We start from the raw sequence: 16,561 nt of genomic DNA on the forward strand, positions 1-16,561 counted from the left end.
CGGAAGACGTATTTCAATAAGTGCAATGTTCAAGCCAAAGTAAATGTTGTGTCTTCTTTTTCATGGCATGGCTCGATGAACAAAACAGGAAATTAAACGATGGTTTAACATAGTCAGACAGCTCTGATCTCAGATTAGCTCTGCTTTATGTAAAGTGCATTTTTGTCTTCCTGAGATCTGTGGTGAAACTGATATAAGCAAATGTGACCTTTCAACATATCAAATCACAATTTCCATTCCAAAGGGTTATGACACTTCAACATGTATATGTACTTTAACGGCATTAACATATATTTGAGTTTAGGGGATTTCTGCATACAGTATTTAGAAGACACCTTTAATGTTTATTGTTGCGTTAAAAATCATAATCTTCTACTCTCATTGCAGCCTCTAAAACCTGGTCACTGTAGAGAAGTGGGAATGGTTTTAGACAACATGAGCTACAGCAGCAAGTTGTTGTCCCTATTGAGTCCATCTCTCTCTAGCCCCAAACAAGCAGTGTGTAATAAGCTACAGTCTGATCAATGATTATTCTGCTTAGGCTCACTGAGCACTAGCCTGGTGATAATGGAAAGACTGCAGCTCTGACTGGATCTAGTTCCTACATGGCGTCAGTAAGGAGTCAGGTCAGTGAATGGTACAGAGGGGTGAAGAGGTTTATTGATCACCTCCAGACCATGAATAAGACTACCAATATGATGCTGTAGCTTTTGTTAAGTACTGGTACTACTAAACAGGTTTACACTTGCAAAGGCATCGATACAATGTAATGAAAAGGGGCCAAACTCCAAAATGTATTTTCTGAGTTGGACTTGACTCCAACCCTGTGGCTCAAACTCCCTTCCTGTTAATTCTGCTTTCTCTATTGACAGTATGAAGATGCCACAGACTCACTTGACATTGCATACCCATTGTGTCAGTAAGATAACCCTGTGGTAACCTGGACATCAGGTTAGCTTCCTGGACTGCCTAGCTAAATGACCGTGTACTAGTTAACATGGAGGGTGACAGGTAGGTCTGAGGATAGAGGTCAAAGGTCAGGGTGGGTGTCAGAGTGCAGAGTACGTACGTGCCGTTGATGACCCCGTCAGGGTTGAGCATGGGGATAATCTTAAAGATGTAGGCCTCCCTCAGGGTCTCAGCCACCGGGTCACTGCTACACAGAAACTCCAGGGTACCCTTCATCACCCAGCTGGCATTACTCTCCCCAGGGTGGACCCGTGCTGTCAGAACCACACACGGACGGTTCCCTGGGGGAGGGATGGGGGGTGGAGAGAGAGGGGGAGACAGAGTTACACAGTGATTGCTAGTTCACCAATATCCACATTGAAGAGGATTAGTAACACTCTTTACAGTAAATAAGTAAATCCTCAAGCCACCCCTTCTTCCACTATGTTGGAACAAGGCTCTCTACAAACCATAAATCCACATCTTAACACACATGTATTGTTAAGGTTTACTCAAAATGATCGCCTGTCCTATTCAGGTCCCTTGTTTTGAAAAAGATAATCACATTTCTGAAGCCTGTAATACATTCCGTATGTGCTTCTATAGGGCAGAATCTATACAGCAGGTCCTGTGAAAATGTAGATTTTGAAAAAGGGAGAAGATGGATATGCTTTCAGAGGCACATACAATTTTAATTTAGCCTGGCAATTGCGGCCAGGGCTGCCACGCCACAAAAGACAGCCACGGAAGAGACTAATTCCTCTGACTCCTGCATTGATCACTCAGTAATGAGTTTCTGCAAGGCCTGTAAAGTGTACACCTTCTTTATGCTCCATTTCGTTTCTATATTTAATTGAATCCATATGAGCATGAGCAATCAGGTTTGAGCAATAAGTAATTTGTTTTTGTAAAACAAAATGAGATAAAGCAGCATTCTCATACTTTCGTCTTAATTTAACCAGCCATAATTTGGCTGTAGGCTGTCCAGTTTTGACAACAATGATACGTTATGAGTGAATAGCCGAATGCATAACAATGCAGAGTGAAATGATATGATATAAATGGAATGAAGAAAAGAAACACGTTGGAGGGGAAAAATGTAATTGCAAAGCATACGATTTATTTGAGGCTTTTGCAAACTGAAATAGATTGAACGTACAAAGGTGACTGAGCGGGAATGCAGGCATCTTGTGGAAGAGTCCAGAATATATAATTAGAGTGATAAATATCACATCAGCCAAAAGCATGGGGCTCAATTCCCTGCAATAGCAGCCTGCTTCAGCCTGGAAAAATTGATAATTTACATTTCGATTCAAGAAGAAAAAGATTCCACAACTCCCTTTCATATACACACACTTTTGTGTGAGGTAGTGTATGTGTAACCTATCCGTGGTGTTTGAGTGTTTCCTATTCCTCAACAAGTCAAACCTACGCTACTGAACTGTAATATCTTCTTATGGTGCAACCGCACAAATTAATCAAACAAGCAGCAACACTAGGATGAACTCCTAACTGGAGAACCACACAAACAGACTTATAACAGTAGGCTCTCACACATTCCTCTCCAGATCTACCGTAACCTTGACCCCATTTCCATTCATCCTCTCTATTCAGGGCCTAATAATACTTGGTCTTGGCACATGTAAAGTATAAAGCTTGGAGGGGTGTAGGCGTGTTCTGAAAGGCATCAAGCGATCAGGGTCGTCAGCAGTTCTCCTTGCCAATCTGACGCAAGCCAAGCCAAGCTACCTACACTCGCAGCAGTAGGTAGAGAGAGGCACACAGCCAGGCCATGTGTGTTGTGAGTCTTCTCTTTGATATGGACCTGTCTCGGGCACACAGGCATTATCAGCCAAGCTGTCATACGGAGAACCGGTTGGAAATGTATTTTTGTCTCTCTATCCTACTGGCTATCTGAGCACATATACAACATCCTCAAATTACTTGTTTGTCTTTTTCAAATGTGTGTATATGTGCATGTGTGATTGTGTGTTTTCCTATAATATGCCATTTAGCAGACGCTTTTATCCAAAGCGACTTACAGTCATGCGTGCATAAATTTTTGTGTATGGGTGGTCCCGGGGATCGAACCCACTACCTTGGCGTTACAAGCGCTGTGCTCTACCAGCTGAGCTACAGAGGACCTATGAGTGTGTTAATCTGCAGAACATTTGCTCTATGGTCTCCATACTCAACTGGCGGACCGTGGACCAGATCTGGACCCAGAACGGGGTCAATACGGACTGCAGGTCCCGAATGTTTTTAAATATATTTTTTATTTTTTGTTCTCAGTCAGGCTTAGACCCCTGGTATCATATAAACACACATAAGACATGGAAGAATGCATAGAATTGCTGGAAATTAGCTTTAAAACAGGAAAAAAAAGCTAAAAAAGCTAAATGTGTAGAATTGTGGGAAATTAGCTTTAACATTTTTAAATTCTCTCCGCCAACAAGAGGGGTGTGAACAGTTTGGGGTCGCATGGGTTGCGAGGTGGGGGTTTGTTACTACGCCGCTAAATTACATTATCCATCCGGACCTTTGCCACCTAGGAAATTTGTGTGACCGGACCTAGTACTTGAGTTCCCCTGCTCTGTGGTGTACATTTTGACAATAACTGTCCTTTAAGAGTAAATCCACATATTGCAGTCAGATTATAAAGCCTGGACCACTATAAAGTATGCATTTTATTTCATAAAATTATTATCGTCCTGTAGTCTAGGCAACAGAAACACTCAGAAAATAACCACTTTTAAAATACAATAACCACATTCACCGTAAAAGCCCCTCGATTCAGTTAACATTAGCTTATCATTCACCACAACCACTTATCCTTCCATTATAATGCACTTGACCGCAAACAGCACAATTATCCTACTTTTCTAGGGCGATGAATTGCTATGAATTGACTGAACATGCCTGAAAGAAATGGCTTGTTTGTGGAAATGTGAAGGTAACAAGTTGACATTAAATGTCTGGTTGCCAACCCACTCCCAGGTCCTTTCCTTTCCTCTATGTACTGAGTAGTGGTGGTTGTTGATGCATCTGTGCTCTCTGCTACTCACCCACTTGGACAGGTGCATCCGTCATCTCCCATGAGGCGTAAGTGGTGTTGGAGGCTCCATCAAGGGCTTTCTCACTGAGCACCTTGATGATTAAGTGACACACTTTAGTCCCTTTGGGTGACTCTACAACCACTCTACCAGGTAATAAATCTGGCCATGAAACGCTTGCTTTTTAAAACAAAAGACAGCATAAAAAAATGCCATATGTGTTCTGGTGTGAACTTGTTGTTACTGAGATGAAGACAAGCTGTACTCAGATGCTTTTGATACACTGTGTAAAGTAGTCCCGTGTAGCTCAGTTGGTAGAGCATGGCGCTTGCAACGCCAGGGTTGTGGGTTCGATTCCCACGGGGGACCAGTATGAAAATGTATGTACTCACTAACTGTAAGTCGCTCTGGATAAGAGTGTCTGCTAAATGACTAAAATGTCAATGTAAAGCTTGTCTGGGTTTTTACATTAGTTCAATGGTCCCTTGTGTTGTGATTCAAAGCTCTGCCTGTCCCTATTCTTGTAAGGCTATCTCAATATCAAACCATCCATCCATGACGCCCCATCACTTGGGTCCACAATAACAGATCAAACAAATCCTAATACGAAAGACTGCAGCTTAAAAGGAGAGTTAAAGGTCTGGTCCTTTTCCTGGATCAAGTGGTTTCCTATGTAGGAAAAACCCTGGTTAGTAATAACATTTACATTTGAGTAATTTAGCAGATGCTCTTATCCAGAGCGACTTACAGTGATGTGTGCATACATAACCAGGTCTATGTTGACACGATCGTCACAGTTTCAGCCTCAGCAATCTAAAATCATCCCCAGATAGCTGTCAGATGCAGAAATGGTTCCCTCAAAACAGCCAGCTGGTATGTTGTGCATCACCTGAGGTGAGGAGGAGGCAACACACTGTGAGTGAAAGTTACTGAAACTTTAAATTGAAGCAATCCCTGATCAAATGGCAGTTAGTGAGACAAACACGATATTGGCAGAGGCTGCCTGCCTCGCATTCACATGTACGCAGAAGTACAAAGGGGGCCTTGAGCAATCAAAACCAATCTCTGTTATCCTTTCCTGTATATGCAAATCAGGTCTAATTAGTACAAATCAGGGTTGTCCATTTATAATCATAAGATGAATTTGCCCCGCAAAGCTATTGAAAATGCAGCTTTAATTTTCCATTTTATTAATTAAAAATGTTCCAGTGCAATTGCACTCAGGCTCATTTCAGAGCTTGTTAATTATCAAACATAATCTCAATTAGCATGACAGTGTGGCCAAAAGCTATCTAAAGGGAGGTAACTTTTTCATTATTTCTCTCCGTGTGAAAGTGAAATGTGCCTGGTTGTTGGGACTGGGAGGCTTGTGTACCAATATCATATTTCAGACTAGTTTCACTCCAATAGATTCCAGGGGTCAGACCTCAACAAAACTGTTATTGTTTACTTATCAGGGTTAAACGAGAGCCAGATCAATTGAGATTGTACTTCATACCAATTCACAATGTGTTCGATCACCAGTATGAGTTCAATACAGTATGAAAGACACAATTCATGTCTGAATCAAGCTACAGGACAACAAAAGGGAGAATAAATCGACCTATTCAAAGAGCTATTATAACATTGCCCAAAGCTCAGATCTGAGCCCATTTCAGACATTCTAGAAAACAGCATTCTGATTGAGTTCATCAGTCATTGAGTTCGTACAGTATCATTCCATTGGGTACACCTTGTGAATAACTTTAGGAATGAAAATCACCAAAAGCCTAATACATTCTGAGCATGTATTTACTAAAACCCGGCACCAAAGTTTGTTCCTCAACTGCTGACTGTGGTGACAGTGTGTTATGAGGGTGATGGGGGTGATGGGGGAGCCAAGTCGATCATTCATGTGATAAAGTAATTATCACCTAATGTACCTCGACCAGGCTATCTGACCAATGGGGTGTGATAAATGTGAGCGTTATGACGGACTCGTCAAATATCAGGAGACATACTGAGAATCAGAGAGCAGATGGTGAAAATAACAGTATATAGAGAATGTATTGCAAACAGAGGGGACATTTTCTATTTAACATTCCAAGCTCAACAACAATACTATGTATTTATTTACCAGTACATGCCTTAATTTGTTTAATAATAGTGCATATTTCAAACCCGATTTGATTAGATTGAAATTAAGTTTAAATCAGGTACGTAATGAGGCTACAGTAATCATGTTGACAAAGACAATCTATTCTGACTCCTACAGTATCTTTCCCATAGACATAGAATGAATAGAACGGGCATCCCCATCCAAGTCAATTATGGCATAATGGGTGGACTGGTGGCCATTGCGAGTGTACCCATAGACGCAAAGCAGGAAGTAAAAGCAGGAAGTGTACCCATCAACCTGTGCTGTGATTTGTTGAATCAACTCAACTGACATTACACAAAAGACATTCCATTGTATGAGCCACATTAGTTAGCATCATTTGAATGAACATTCTACATTACCATGGAAATTATTGCATCAGAATACCAGGCAGCCATTGCGAGTGTACCCATTAATTTACCATTCAAATTGCCAGGGTTAGAGGTTCCAAGCCCATTCTATTCATTCTATTTCTATGATCTTTCCACCCACACTAACACAATAACATATTTTTTCCTATGGAAACAACATCCTCTGTGTTTAAAGCTATTTCAGATTGGCAAACAAACAAGAAACCAATTGAACCCGAAGCTTATTTCTCACATTATTAGCCCAGAACGTTTTTACAAGCATTTCGCTACACCCGCATTAACATCTGCTAAATATGTGTATGCGACCAATACAATTTTATTTGATTTGTTTAAACTCCTCAAGCTACTCTTATCACAGGACTCTCCATGCACACCCACTCCCACACCCACTCCCACACCCACACCCACACTTGACCTGTCACAAAATGAAATGACCCTTTCTCACCGTGACAGTCATCAATCTGTCTTAGGAGGAAACACAAAGCTTTATTACATTTAGTGGCAAGCAATTATTCATGACCTACACAAAATATTATGATTATATCAGATTACAAATTAGTCTTCATTTGCTTGTTGTGATGGGTGTGGGAGACAGCTAAGTATCATTGATTTAATATCAGCCCTAATGAAATAAAACCACCAAACGTAGTTAATGTTATGGCCGACTACTATACCACTAGAGAGGTGATCTGCAGTGCAATTGACTTGCATAGTGTTCATTGGGGCATAATTATAGCATTAGTTTATAAATGTGTTACATAACAAGGGTATGAATGTGTGTACAGGAGTTAGGACCGACCTTCTCAAATGCCCTCCTCATCCCCTCACAAGGTTGTCATGGCAGCACCACGAAACATTAACTTAATGTACTATAGGCCTAAACACAACTTAAAGGTCCCTGTTTGACAGACAGCACTCTTAATATCCCTAATGGGAATAAGTCCATAGCGTTGCTGCTGAATCAGCCAATTACAGCCTTTCCCACCCTAACATGGCTGGATTGATGCACCACACTGCAGAGTGATGTGTTAGTAGAGTGGCAGGGGAGGACAAACTGATTGATTTGTAGAAGATGCATGTTGTCTGTTGAAAACATGGATTATTGTATAGTGCATGTAGCTATTATAATAGATTACATACATTATGGAAAGGGGATATCTAGTCAGTTGCAGAACTGAATACATGAAACCGAAATCTGTCTTCCACATTTAACCCAACCCCTCTGAATCAGAGAGGTGCTTGGAGCTGCCTTAATCGACATCCATGTCATCGGCGAGCAGTAGTTGTTGGGGTTTAACTGCCTTGCTCAAGGGCAGAAAGGCAGATTTGTCCACCTTGCCGGCTCGGGGATTCAAACCAGCAACCTTTCAGTTACTGGCCCAACGCACGTATTAACCGCTAGGCTACATATCATGGCATGGTCATGTTGCACTGAGGAACAACTGAGAAGATCTATTATTTGTCTCAGGCTGACAGAATGTATAGAGGAGTAGTCTCTCCAATCTATACTAAACCCCTGATACCTGGAAACTTGGAAGCACTTTATTTTAGGGGGCAACATTTAGTAATGCTATATCATCCCTATTCTAGACAGGAGACATTATTCAGCTGTTTATGTGGCTTACTATGGTGTTATTTTTATCGGTAGCAGTAAACATAGCTAAGTAGCTACAACAACCCTATTATACTGTTATAGTTGCAGCTACTAGTAAACAGAAGTAGCATCGCTAACCTTCCTTTGATCACCATAAAGGCAGCTGGTACCCAATCAAGGGTCACAATCTTGCTCCCTTCGAGGTTTCCACTATCAGCGCTAATGGTGCAGATCTGAGAAGGCATTCCTGTGCCTCTACAGACAGCCATATGCTAGCAGGCTGGCTGTGGGGGGGGCTCCCCTAAATATTCATCAGCAGGAGCAGTCGGGCCGGGGGGAGGCTGGGGAGGATGGGGGTAATCGGCAGGGCGGGGAGAGATGTGGAGGGATGGGGAGGCAAGGGAGGGTGGAGAGAGGCCCGGGAGAGGCTGGTGGGGAGGCTTGGGAGGGAGGGGAGGTGGGGGGACGGGTGGAGGCTGGGGAGGGTGGGGGCAGGATGGAGACAGCGCTCCCCTCCCCGGTGGCACGGCCCTGGTTGTGTCCCACAGCTGGGTCAGCTTGTCCCTCCCTCCCTCTCCCCACTCCACACATCCATTACCATCACCCAGCCTCTGTCTGTCTCTGTCTCTCGCTACCTCTTTCAAACCAAGCCAGACACACAGCTCAGACTGCTCCTCTCTCATTCATACAGCATCATCATCGCCTGTAAAGGAATCAGCCTAAACTTAATAAGAATGTCCACAAGGCCATGACGAAAGCCAAGACATAAACACACTGTCCTTCAGAGGGATTACATGTCTCACTTCAAAGCCCTCTCACTCACCTTCTATCTGGCCCATTTGTTTGACTTGGATTCAAAGCAATGTAACTATGAGTGTTATTTATTTTCTCCTCTGACTCCAGCAGTGCATGTATCATGTGGTAAGTCAACAGTTGGCACTGGCAGTGAGTCTATCACCTTGCATTCTCCACATCACAACTCTTGCTCTGACAGGAGCTGTCTGTGTTATATCTGCTGCTATGAGTTTCTTTGAGTAATCTCTCTCTCACACACACACACACACACACACACATACACACACACACAGGACAAAACGTGATGTGCACACACGCATGCTCGCAAACACACACAGCAAAGGTGCAGTGGGATGTGGTTTTGTAGACTCACGCAGCTGATGCAGGTCCTTCCAGCTTTTGGAGGAGGGGCAGGCAGTGATAGTGACCAGAGGACAGGGGTTACCAGCCAGTGTGTTACACAGACTCTGCTGCCGGAAGAACACCTTGCGAGGGTCCACTGACCGCTGCAGCACCTGCAGGTGACTCTGAAACACAGCGATAACCACTGGCCTGTAAACTAAACTGCCGTGATGCATGGGGCATAATTGCTAACGCAAATAGAACGTAACACACATCCAAAATAACCACACTGGACACATGCTCTGGAAGAAGAATGCCAAGACTACCTCAAGGCTGATGTGGGTGTATGTACACACACACACACACACACACAGCAGGGTGAGCACTGTACCTGGAGGGCAGAGTAGGTATAGGGGTAGTGATAGGCCAGGTAACACACGTCTTCGTTGTGTTTGAAGGTCACGGTAAAGGTCAGGGTGTAGAAGGAAGAGCTCTTTCGGCCTCGGCTCGGACAGAAGCTGTTTCTGCAAAAACAGTATTACTCAAGTTACAAAATGTTATGCCATTTAGAGAAGTCTACTGCAGGGACAGCAATATTGTGTCAGCACTGACAGCGCTTGTATTGCTAGCTAAAGAATAAAGCGAACTCTAACAAACAAGCCATTAAAATATGCTTGCAATGGATATCACTAAATAAATAATGGTGTGTTGATGCACCAAATTACATGGCAAATCTCACTCTTCTAGCTATCATTAAAAAGGTATCTGCAGCCTATTTGAGTGATACTAAAATAAATATTGCATAAGTGTCCTCCTGTCACTAACCTGTAATAGCAGATCTCGGTTCCAGTTCTAATCCAGTTGGGTCGTCCCTCCAGAGCCTCTCTGACAGAGTACAGCACAGGCTGCATCCCTGGGGACAGACAGAAAGCCATTTGTTAGGTACTGTACACTACACCTATCTACACAATAATGAACAGATTGATAAGAAAACAACGTAAACCACACAGAACGTTGTACCGTTAGACAGGAGCACACAGTACAGGGAGCACATACAGTTTACTAGATCTATAGCACGTATACTCCCTAAAGGACTTTAAAATGCCATTGTACTTTTTTCCAATTACACATTTCTAGGAAGTGCCATTGTGGCCAGGCCCACCGCTGAGTTCTAGAACTGCCGAGGATGAGAAGGAAGGAGCCCTGTGTGTGGGGGACTGGGAATGGCACAGTGAGGGGGACTGAGGACCCACCACCAACCCCCCAACGTGTAGACAGATCAACAATACAGAGGTCCTAAAATACCTATTTTTGACAATCATCTACCTCAGTGCTTATCCAGGGAGGTGTCATTATACTGGCTATTTGTGCTTACCGTAGTTGAACTGGCTGTTGGCTTTATCACAGTTGATGATGTTGAAGCGATAGGGCACGTTGGCCGCCATACCGCTGACCTCGAAATAGAACCACTGGTGGTGCTGGGAGCAGTTGGCGTCCGCATTCAGGATCAAATCGTACTCGTGACTGAGGAGGAGGGAGGAGGTTGAAGACAGAGATTACGGATTAATCCAAAATGGCACCCTATTCCCTGTATAGTGCACTACTTTTGACCAGAGCCTGTCAAACGTAGTGCACTATAAAGGGAATAGGGTGTCATTTGGGACACATCCTACATCATGAAGAAATAAGTCTTTCCCTCTATGATGTATTCTATCTGTTCTATAGTGTAGCGGTTTTACAAAGACTTTATGTATTATTTAAAGAAATTCCAGTCCAAGTATAGACTAAACCTTTAATTTGATCTGAAATATGTCAACGGGACACCTTCCTTCCAGAACCAAAAGGAGAGGTTAGAGATGCTGTTTGATTTCTAATGCAGCGTAAGTAAGCCCTGAGGGGAATATGCTGCTTGTAGTCAGGTCTCTTTCAGGAAGGAGCTGGAACAAAGCGGAGAAGCATACCTACGGACTTGCACAGCTTTGCGCAGGTTTCCGCACTCAAACTTGGAGAAGAAGCGCAGGGAGTCGGAGTGATCAGGAGAGCCCTGGGAGCTGGGGATGGAGGGGGGTACATTAATACAGAGTACCTGACTACATCAAAAATGACTAGGAGGGTAATGGTCATTTTGAATTTTAAGCTTTTGTACTTCAGTGACCGGACCCATCCATTATCAGTCTGACCAGTAACAGAAAATGGCACCCAAGGTTTCTCATTATACACATAAGCTAGCTGAGAGTGCCTGGCGATGCTCTGATTATCAGGCATGCAGTAAGAACACAGCACCAGTCAGGATGGTGTAGCTGCTCTTACAGGATCCATGCTATACCTCTGACATATTCCATTTCCACAGCACTTAAAAAGCAGTTCTGCAGTCAACTGTCAAATCAAAACAGGCGAGTCTGCAGCAGCAGAGCCCAGAAATATCTCTACTCAATGTTCTCTTTCCATTAGACACACACCTATGCACTAAAGTGCTCTGCTGTTCCAACATTTGGTCTGTATAACAAGCAAGATATTTCAGCAGATATTTCCCCATCTCAACCACCTATGGCGGACATCCATTAACAATCCATAGGAGGATAGGGACATATGATAAATGCCTGTGTAGAGGAGTGGCATCAGTCCTAGAGAGTGTGGCTGATTTGTTAACACTCACCTGGGGTCCTCCAGGTCAAACACAACTTCATGAATAATGTCCTCAGGGTAGAGGAGACGCTGGACATCCTTAAACACCATTTTCCTGTCAGAGACAGAGTAGAGTACATATTCACCAAGGATAATACATAATCTATCTTATTAATTATGGTTCTGTAATTACTTTCCTAAATACATAAAGGTATCTTGCTTCTATTACTCTCTTAGATTTGCTAATACTGGCTTAAATAATGATTTATCATCAAAATGAATGGTCCAAATAGTACAGCATTATGTAATCTAAAGCATGTTATGATAGTCTCATTGAGTTAAACAATTACATTAGTGTTCATAAACCCTGGAAGTATACTGTAAATGTACACTGTGTACAAAAAATTAGGAACCTTCCTAATATTGAGTTGCACCCCCTTTTTCCCTCAGAACAGCCTCAATTCATTGGGGCATGGACTCTACAAGGTGTCGAAAGCGTTCCACAGGGATGCTGGGCCATGTTAACTCCAATGCTTCCCACAGTTGTGTCAAGTTGGCTGGATGTCCTTTGGGTGGTGGACCATTCTTGATACACACGGGAAACTGTTGAGCATGAAAAACCCAGCAGCATTGCTGTTCTTGACCAAACCGGTACACCTGGCACCTACTACCATACCCCGTTCAAAGGCACTTAAATATTTTGTCTTGCCCATTCACCTTCTGAATGGCACACATACACAATCCATGTCTCACCAAAAAATCCACCTTTAACAGGTGACATCAATAAGGGATCATAGCTTTCACCTGGATTCACCTGGTCAATCCATGTCATGTCCACTCAGTGTATGTTGCAATTCGACTGGACTTTTCTATATTTCCCCAAACTAAATATAAAATGCCTCCAACCCCTGCAGACCTAGTTTCTCTGTGTAGTAAAGTGGTGAGTCAGCACAGCAACGGGCGTGCCATATATAGTACCTCCTTTCTCTCAGCACTGTAGCTGGAGAGAGACTGTGGTGCGCTTCACTCTCTCCTCTTCTCCTCCTACTCTCCTTTCACCACCTCCCCAAGGTCCCTCATCACTCCCCAACTGAAGAGGAGAGGCGCGGGGCACAGAGAAGCACTGCACCAGACAGCCATCCCTTTCCTCGTCTATATAGGACTACAGGACGGGCAGGAGAAAAGTCTCCACTGCAGCCACAGAGCCCTCCTCATCCCCGTCCAGGGCGCTCTGACTCAGAGCACTCTAAACAAATACACCAGAGGACAATCAGAAAGGCTGGGAGATCCACCAGGAGGCTAGGGGAACACAGGCCGCATGAAGCCTGAGGGTGTGGTTGTTTGATCAGGCCATGCCTGTGAGGACCACTGCCCTGGCTCTACCCCACCGGGTCCTGAGGGGACAGAACAGCCAGTAACCATCCCACTGAGTCAGAGAGAGTAAAAGAAAGGCTGAAAACACTTTCTCATGTTCTCTAAGAAAGCAGGGCCCAGCAGACGGGATGCCCTTCAAATCAAATTAGTCTACTTGTTTTTTCTTAAAAATATCAACTTTAGATGTGTTTTACATGAGGGAAATCTCAATTTATATACACTTCTGGTGAAAGCGGAATTAAAAAATATTTAGAACCATTTAATGTGAACACAGACTACCAAAAAGTAAAGCGCCTGACAAAATTGCATCTGTGCAACCTAAATGTCACAGACTGTCAATCATTTTAAGTCCCGAAAAATGGCTTTTGCAGAGAAGACACTAAATAGAGCTAACATAGACTTATCTCTTCCCAGGATGAGCACAATGAACTGTGAAATGACTGAAATAAACGTTCTTTCCACACAATCTGCCATTTGCACCTTGAAAAGTTCTCCAAGAAAACAAGTTTTGGTCCGGGCAGCTGCCACATAGCCTAATTAGATAACTGAATGAGTGTTTAATAAAAGGTTGGCACTTTGGAATGCATTTGGGTTGACTGACTTCAGTAGAGAGCAGTAGAATGAAAGGGACTGACAAAGATCCTGTGCACTGACAAATTATACAGCTTGGCTGCTTGAGATCATGATAAGCAAAAGGTGGGTATCTATCCATTATGGATTACACACGTCAATGACACTTAAGCATTTGTTGAGACTCACAAATCCCAAAGCTTCAGAAACAAATGACCAAAGCATAATAATCAAAAGGATAAAGAATTACTTAACAGAATACAAATACACTACATGTACACTCTCGCTTATAAATAAGGCCAAAATCAGATTATGTGGAAAACATTTCAAGACTAGCTAAATCCCATCTTTCTGTGCATGTTCTAGTGTAAGAAATTATCTGAATAATACTTTGACAGCTTTGAGAAGTCTAAGCTTCTACTGTGTTCTCAGCTCAAGTGTGAAACACTACCGCTCAAAATAAATCTGCATTTAATATGCCGCTTCAATGACATGCTATTGTTTACAATATTTCCGGTATTTCACACTGAAAAAGAGCACTTGAACCTGACTCAGACGCTACAGAATAATTTGGCAGTTACAATCAACATAACATTGTAATGCAGTAAGCCTATATTAGTCACTCCGCAGAAAGCAGCAGCAAACGATTTGTTTCAAGCACTGTTGTGTATGGCCCCTCAAAATGACTAACTACATTGACTACTCTGTAGTAGGGTGTAGAAGAAGAAAAAGCAGTAGAAATAGAGTATGATCTAAAATATTCAACCAGGAAAACTGTACAGCAAAGTAAGAACTAGGGCTGGTAATTGCCAGGGACCTCACGATACGATGTTATGACGATACTTAGGTGCCGATACGATATGTATTGCTATTTTCACAATTCTATTTGTATTGCAATTCGATACTGGGATTTTGTTGCGTTTCGATGTTCCTAACATATTGCCGAGAGAGCATGAGAAAATGAGTTTTGATCAGTCAGGGAAATAAAGGTGCGGAAAACAAATTGGCTCCCTATTTAAAAAGAAGATGGAGAACAAGCCATGAAGGAAAAATACTGGAGTTTTGGTGCAGCCAGCTAGCGCAAAAATAATATTGCGATATTGTCAAAACAATACGATATGATAATATTGTCTAAAATAATATCCCGATATGTAACTGTATCGATTTCTTCCCCATCACTAGTAACAAACCCCCTCAAACATTCCCACAGTGCTGAACACTGTGTTCATCTCAATGAAGGGTGTCAGACGGTTAAACCACTACAGTGAGGTGACCATCCAAGAAGACAGGAAAAATGTCGCCATAATTCTTAATCACGCCGGCATGTCTGTCTCTTCTCAAAAATTCTTCTGGCAATCACTTCCAGAAACCTGCTTCCATCAACCACTTTCCAAAGGTGGCACACACCAAACATTAAATCAATCCGAGACAACTGACAGGATGAATGCTATCTGTGCTGTGCCATCTGTGACAGGAGCAACAGCTGACGATACAGAGACAGAAAGGAATCAAGACAGTGGGGAAAGAGGGAGAACCAAGCTTATATTTGACATCTTCCTTCCTGCCATGCTTCCAACACGCTCCATAAACTCCTTCTTTAAATGGGATTGATGCAAATGAAGTGATGGGATGGGTCTAATGGGTTAGTACCACACTGAGACAAGGCCTCCCATCATGTCGTGATGAATACATCAAAATGGCTCAATCATTCCCACACTCATCAATCACTGCAATTTAGTTAGGGGGAGCCGCAGCAGTGCTATTTCTTCTGTCCTCCATGGCATTTTCCCTTCAACTTACTTAAATATAAAACCATTGGTTGACATATGGAGACATATATATTATTATTATTATATGGAGACATCTACCTACCTTTGCACATTGGGTTTCCTTCCAGCCATTGGCTCTTTGCTCTGTGGAGGGAGATGTCCCCAGAAGTCAGGGAAGGCTAAGATGGAATACCCAGGGATGGACTTGGTGAGGGCTGCTGCTGCGGTGTACATGCGTGGGTCATGGTGAGGGATGCAGGCCCTGTGTTTCTCCAGCAGCCTGTCTACCATGCTGGGGTGGCTGTCCTGCTTCACACTGGAGCTAGACAGGAAGTGGCTGTGGAAGTCACAGGCCTGCAGATGGTTCTCTGGAGGTTCTCCTTTGCAATCCTGGTCTCCCTCTACTGTTGAGACTGGGTGCTCAACAGGAGAATGGGTTGGAGAATCTCTGGGACTTACTCTGGATCTTCCATCAGTCCTGAAGTCCCCATTGAGTAGACCCTCTTCATCGGAACTCGAATCTACCTCAGAGTCCGAGTCCAAGTCCTGAAAGACACATAGAGTACTCTGTAGAACTAAATGGTGTTCAAGATGTTCTACCCTTTATTTTTGGCAGTGGGTATCTCTTAGCCTCTAGTTACATTTAAAGTACACAACAGCCATGTTTAGCTAAATATACTGTCGTCGTAAGAACTCAATGCAAATAATAAACTCAAGGGATCTTATCGAATAAAAAAGGAACATTCAAATGCATTCAGTAGTAAAAACATAAATACATCTTAAGGTCAATAAAACATATAGAACCCCTCTGATGGTGCCCCCAAGAATATATATTTATTGTCCAATTCCCAGTGACATCAAAAAGGTGGTCTGTCCTTTGATATTGAAAGCAGATGAGGTCGAGCAATTACAGCAGCTGACAAGCAGAAAATATGAAGCATCATTGGCCCCATCCTTGCAATTTCGCAACTTAAATATCAATT

The 16,561-nt window shown here is 42.9% G+C and overlaps 1 protein-coding gene across 1 annotated transcript in view; it reads right to left on the reverse strand.

Moving 5' to 3' along the window:
• Window positions 1–390: 390 nt before the first annotated feature.
• The window catches only part of LOC311135344 (cytosolic carboxypeptidase 4-like), a gene marked incomplete at both ends in the record, with an annotated part of 81,788 nt that continues 65,617 nt past the window's right edge, over window positions 391–16,561 (reverse strand). The window contains 9 exons of the mRNA XM_084169285.1: window positions 391–404; window positions 990–1,250; window positions 9,272–9,425; window positions 9,632–9,764; window positions 10,066–10,153; window positions 10,616–10,764; window positions 11,202–11,291; window positions 11,897–11,980; window positions 15,682–16,124. Coding sequence (XP_084025411.1) covers window positions 391–404; window positions 990–1,250; window positions 9,272–9,425; window positions 9,632–9,764; window positions 10,066–10,153; window positions 10,616–10,764; window positions 11,202–11,291; window positions 11,897–11,980; window positions 15,682–16,124 — 1,416 coding nt within the window. The remainder of the gene's footprint in view (window positions 405–989; window positions 1,251–9,271; window positions 9,426–9,631; window positions 9,765–10,065; window positions 10,154–10,615; window positions 10,765–11,201; window positions 11,292–11,896; window positions 11,981–15,681; window positions 16,125–16,561) is intronic.

Source organism: Coregonus lavaretus, assembly GCF_964263955.1.
Source record: "Coregonus lavaretus genome assembly, chromosome: 9".
Lineage (NCBI taxonomy): Eukaryota > Metazoa > Chordata > Actinopteri > Salmoniformes > Salmonidae > Coregonus > Coregonus lavaretus.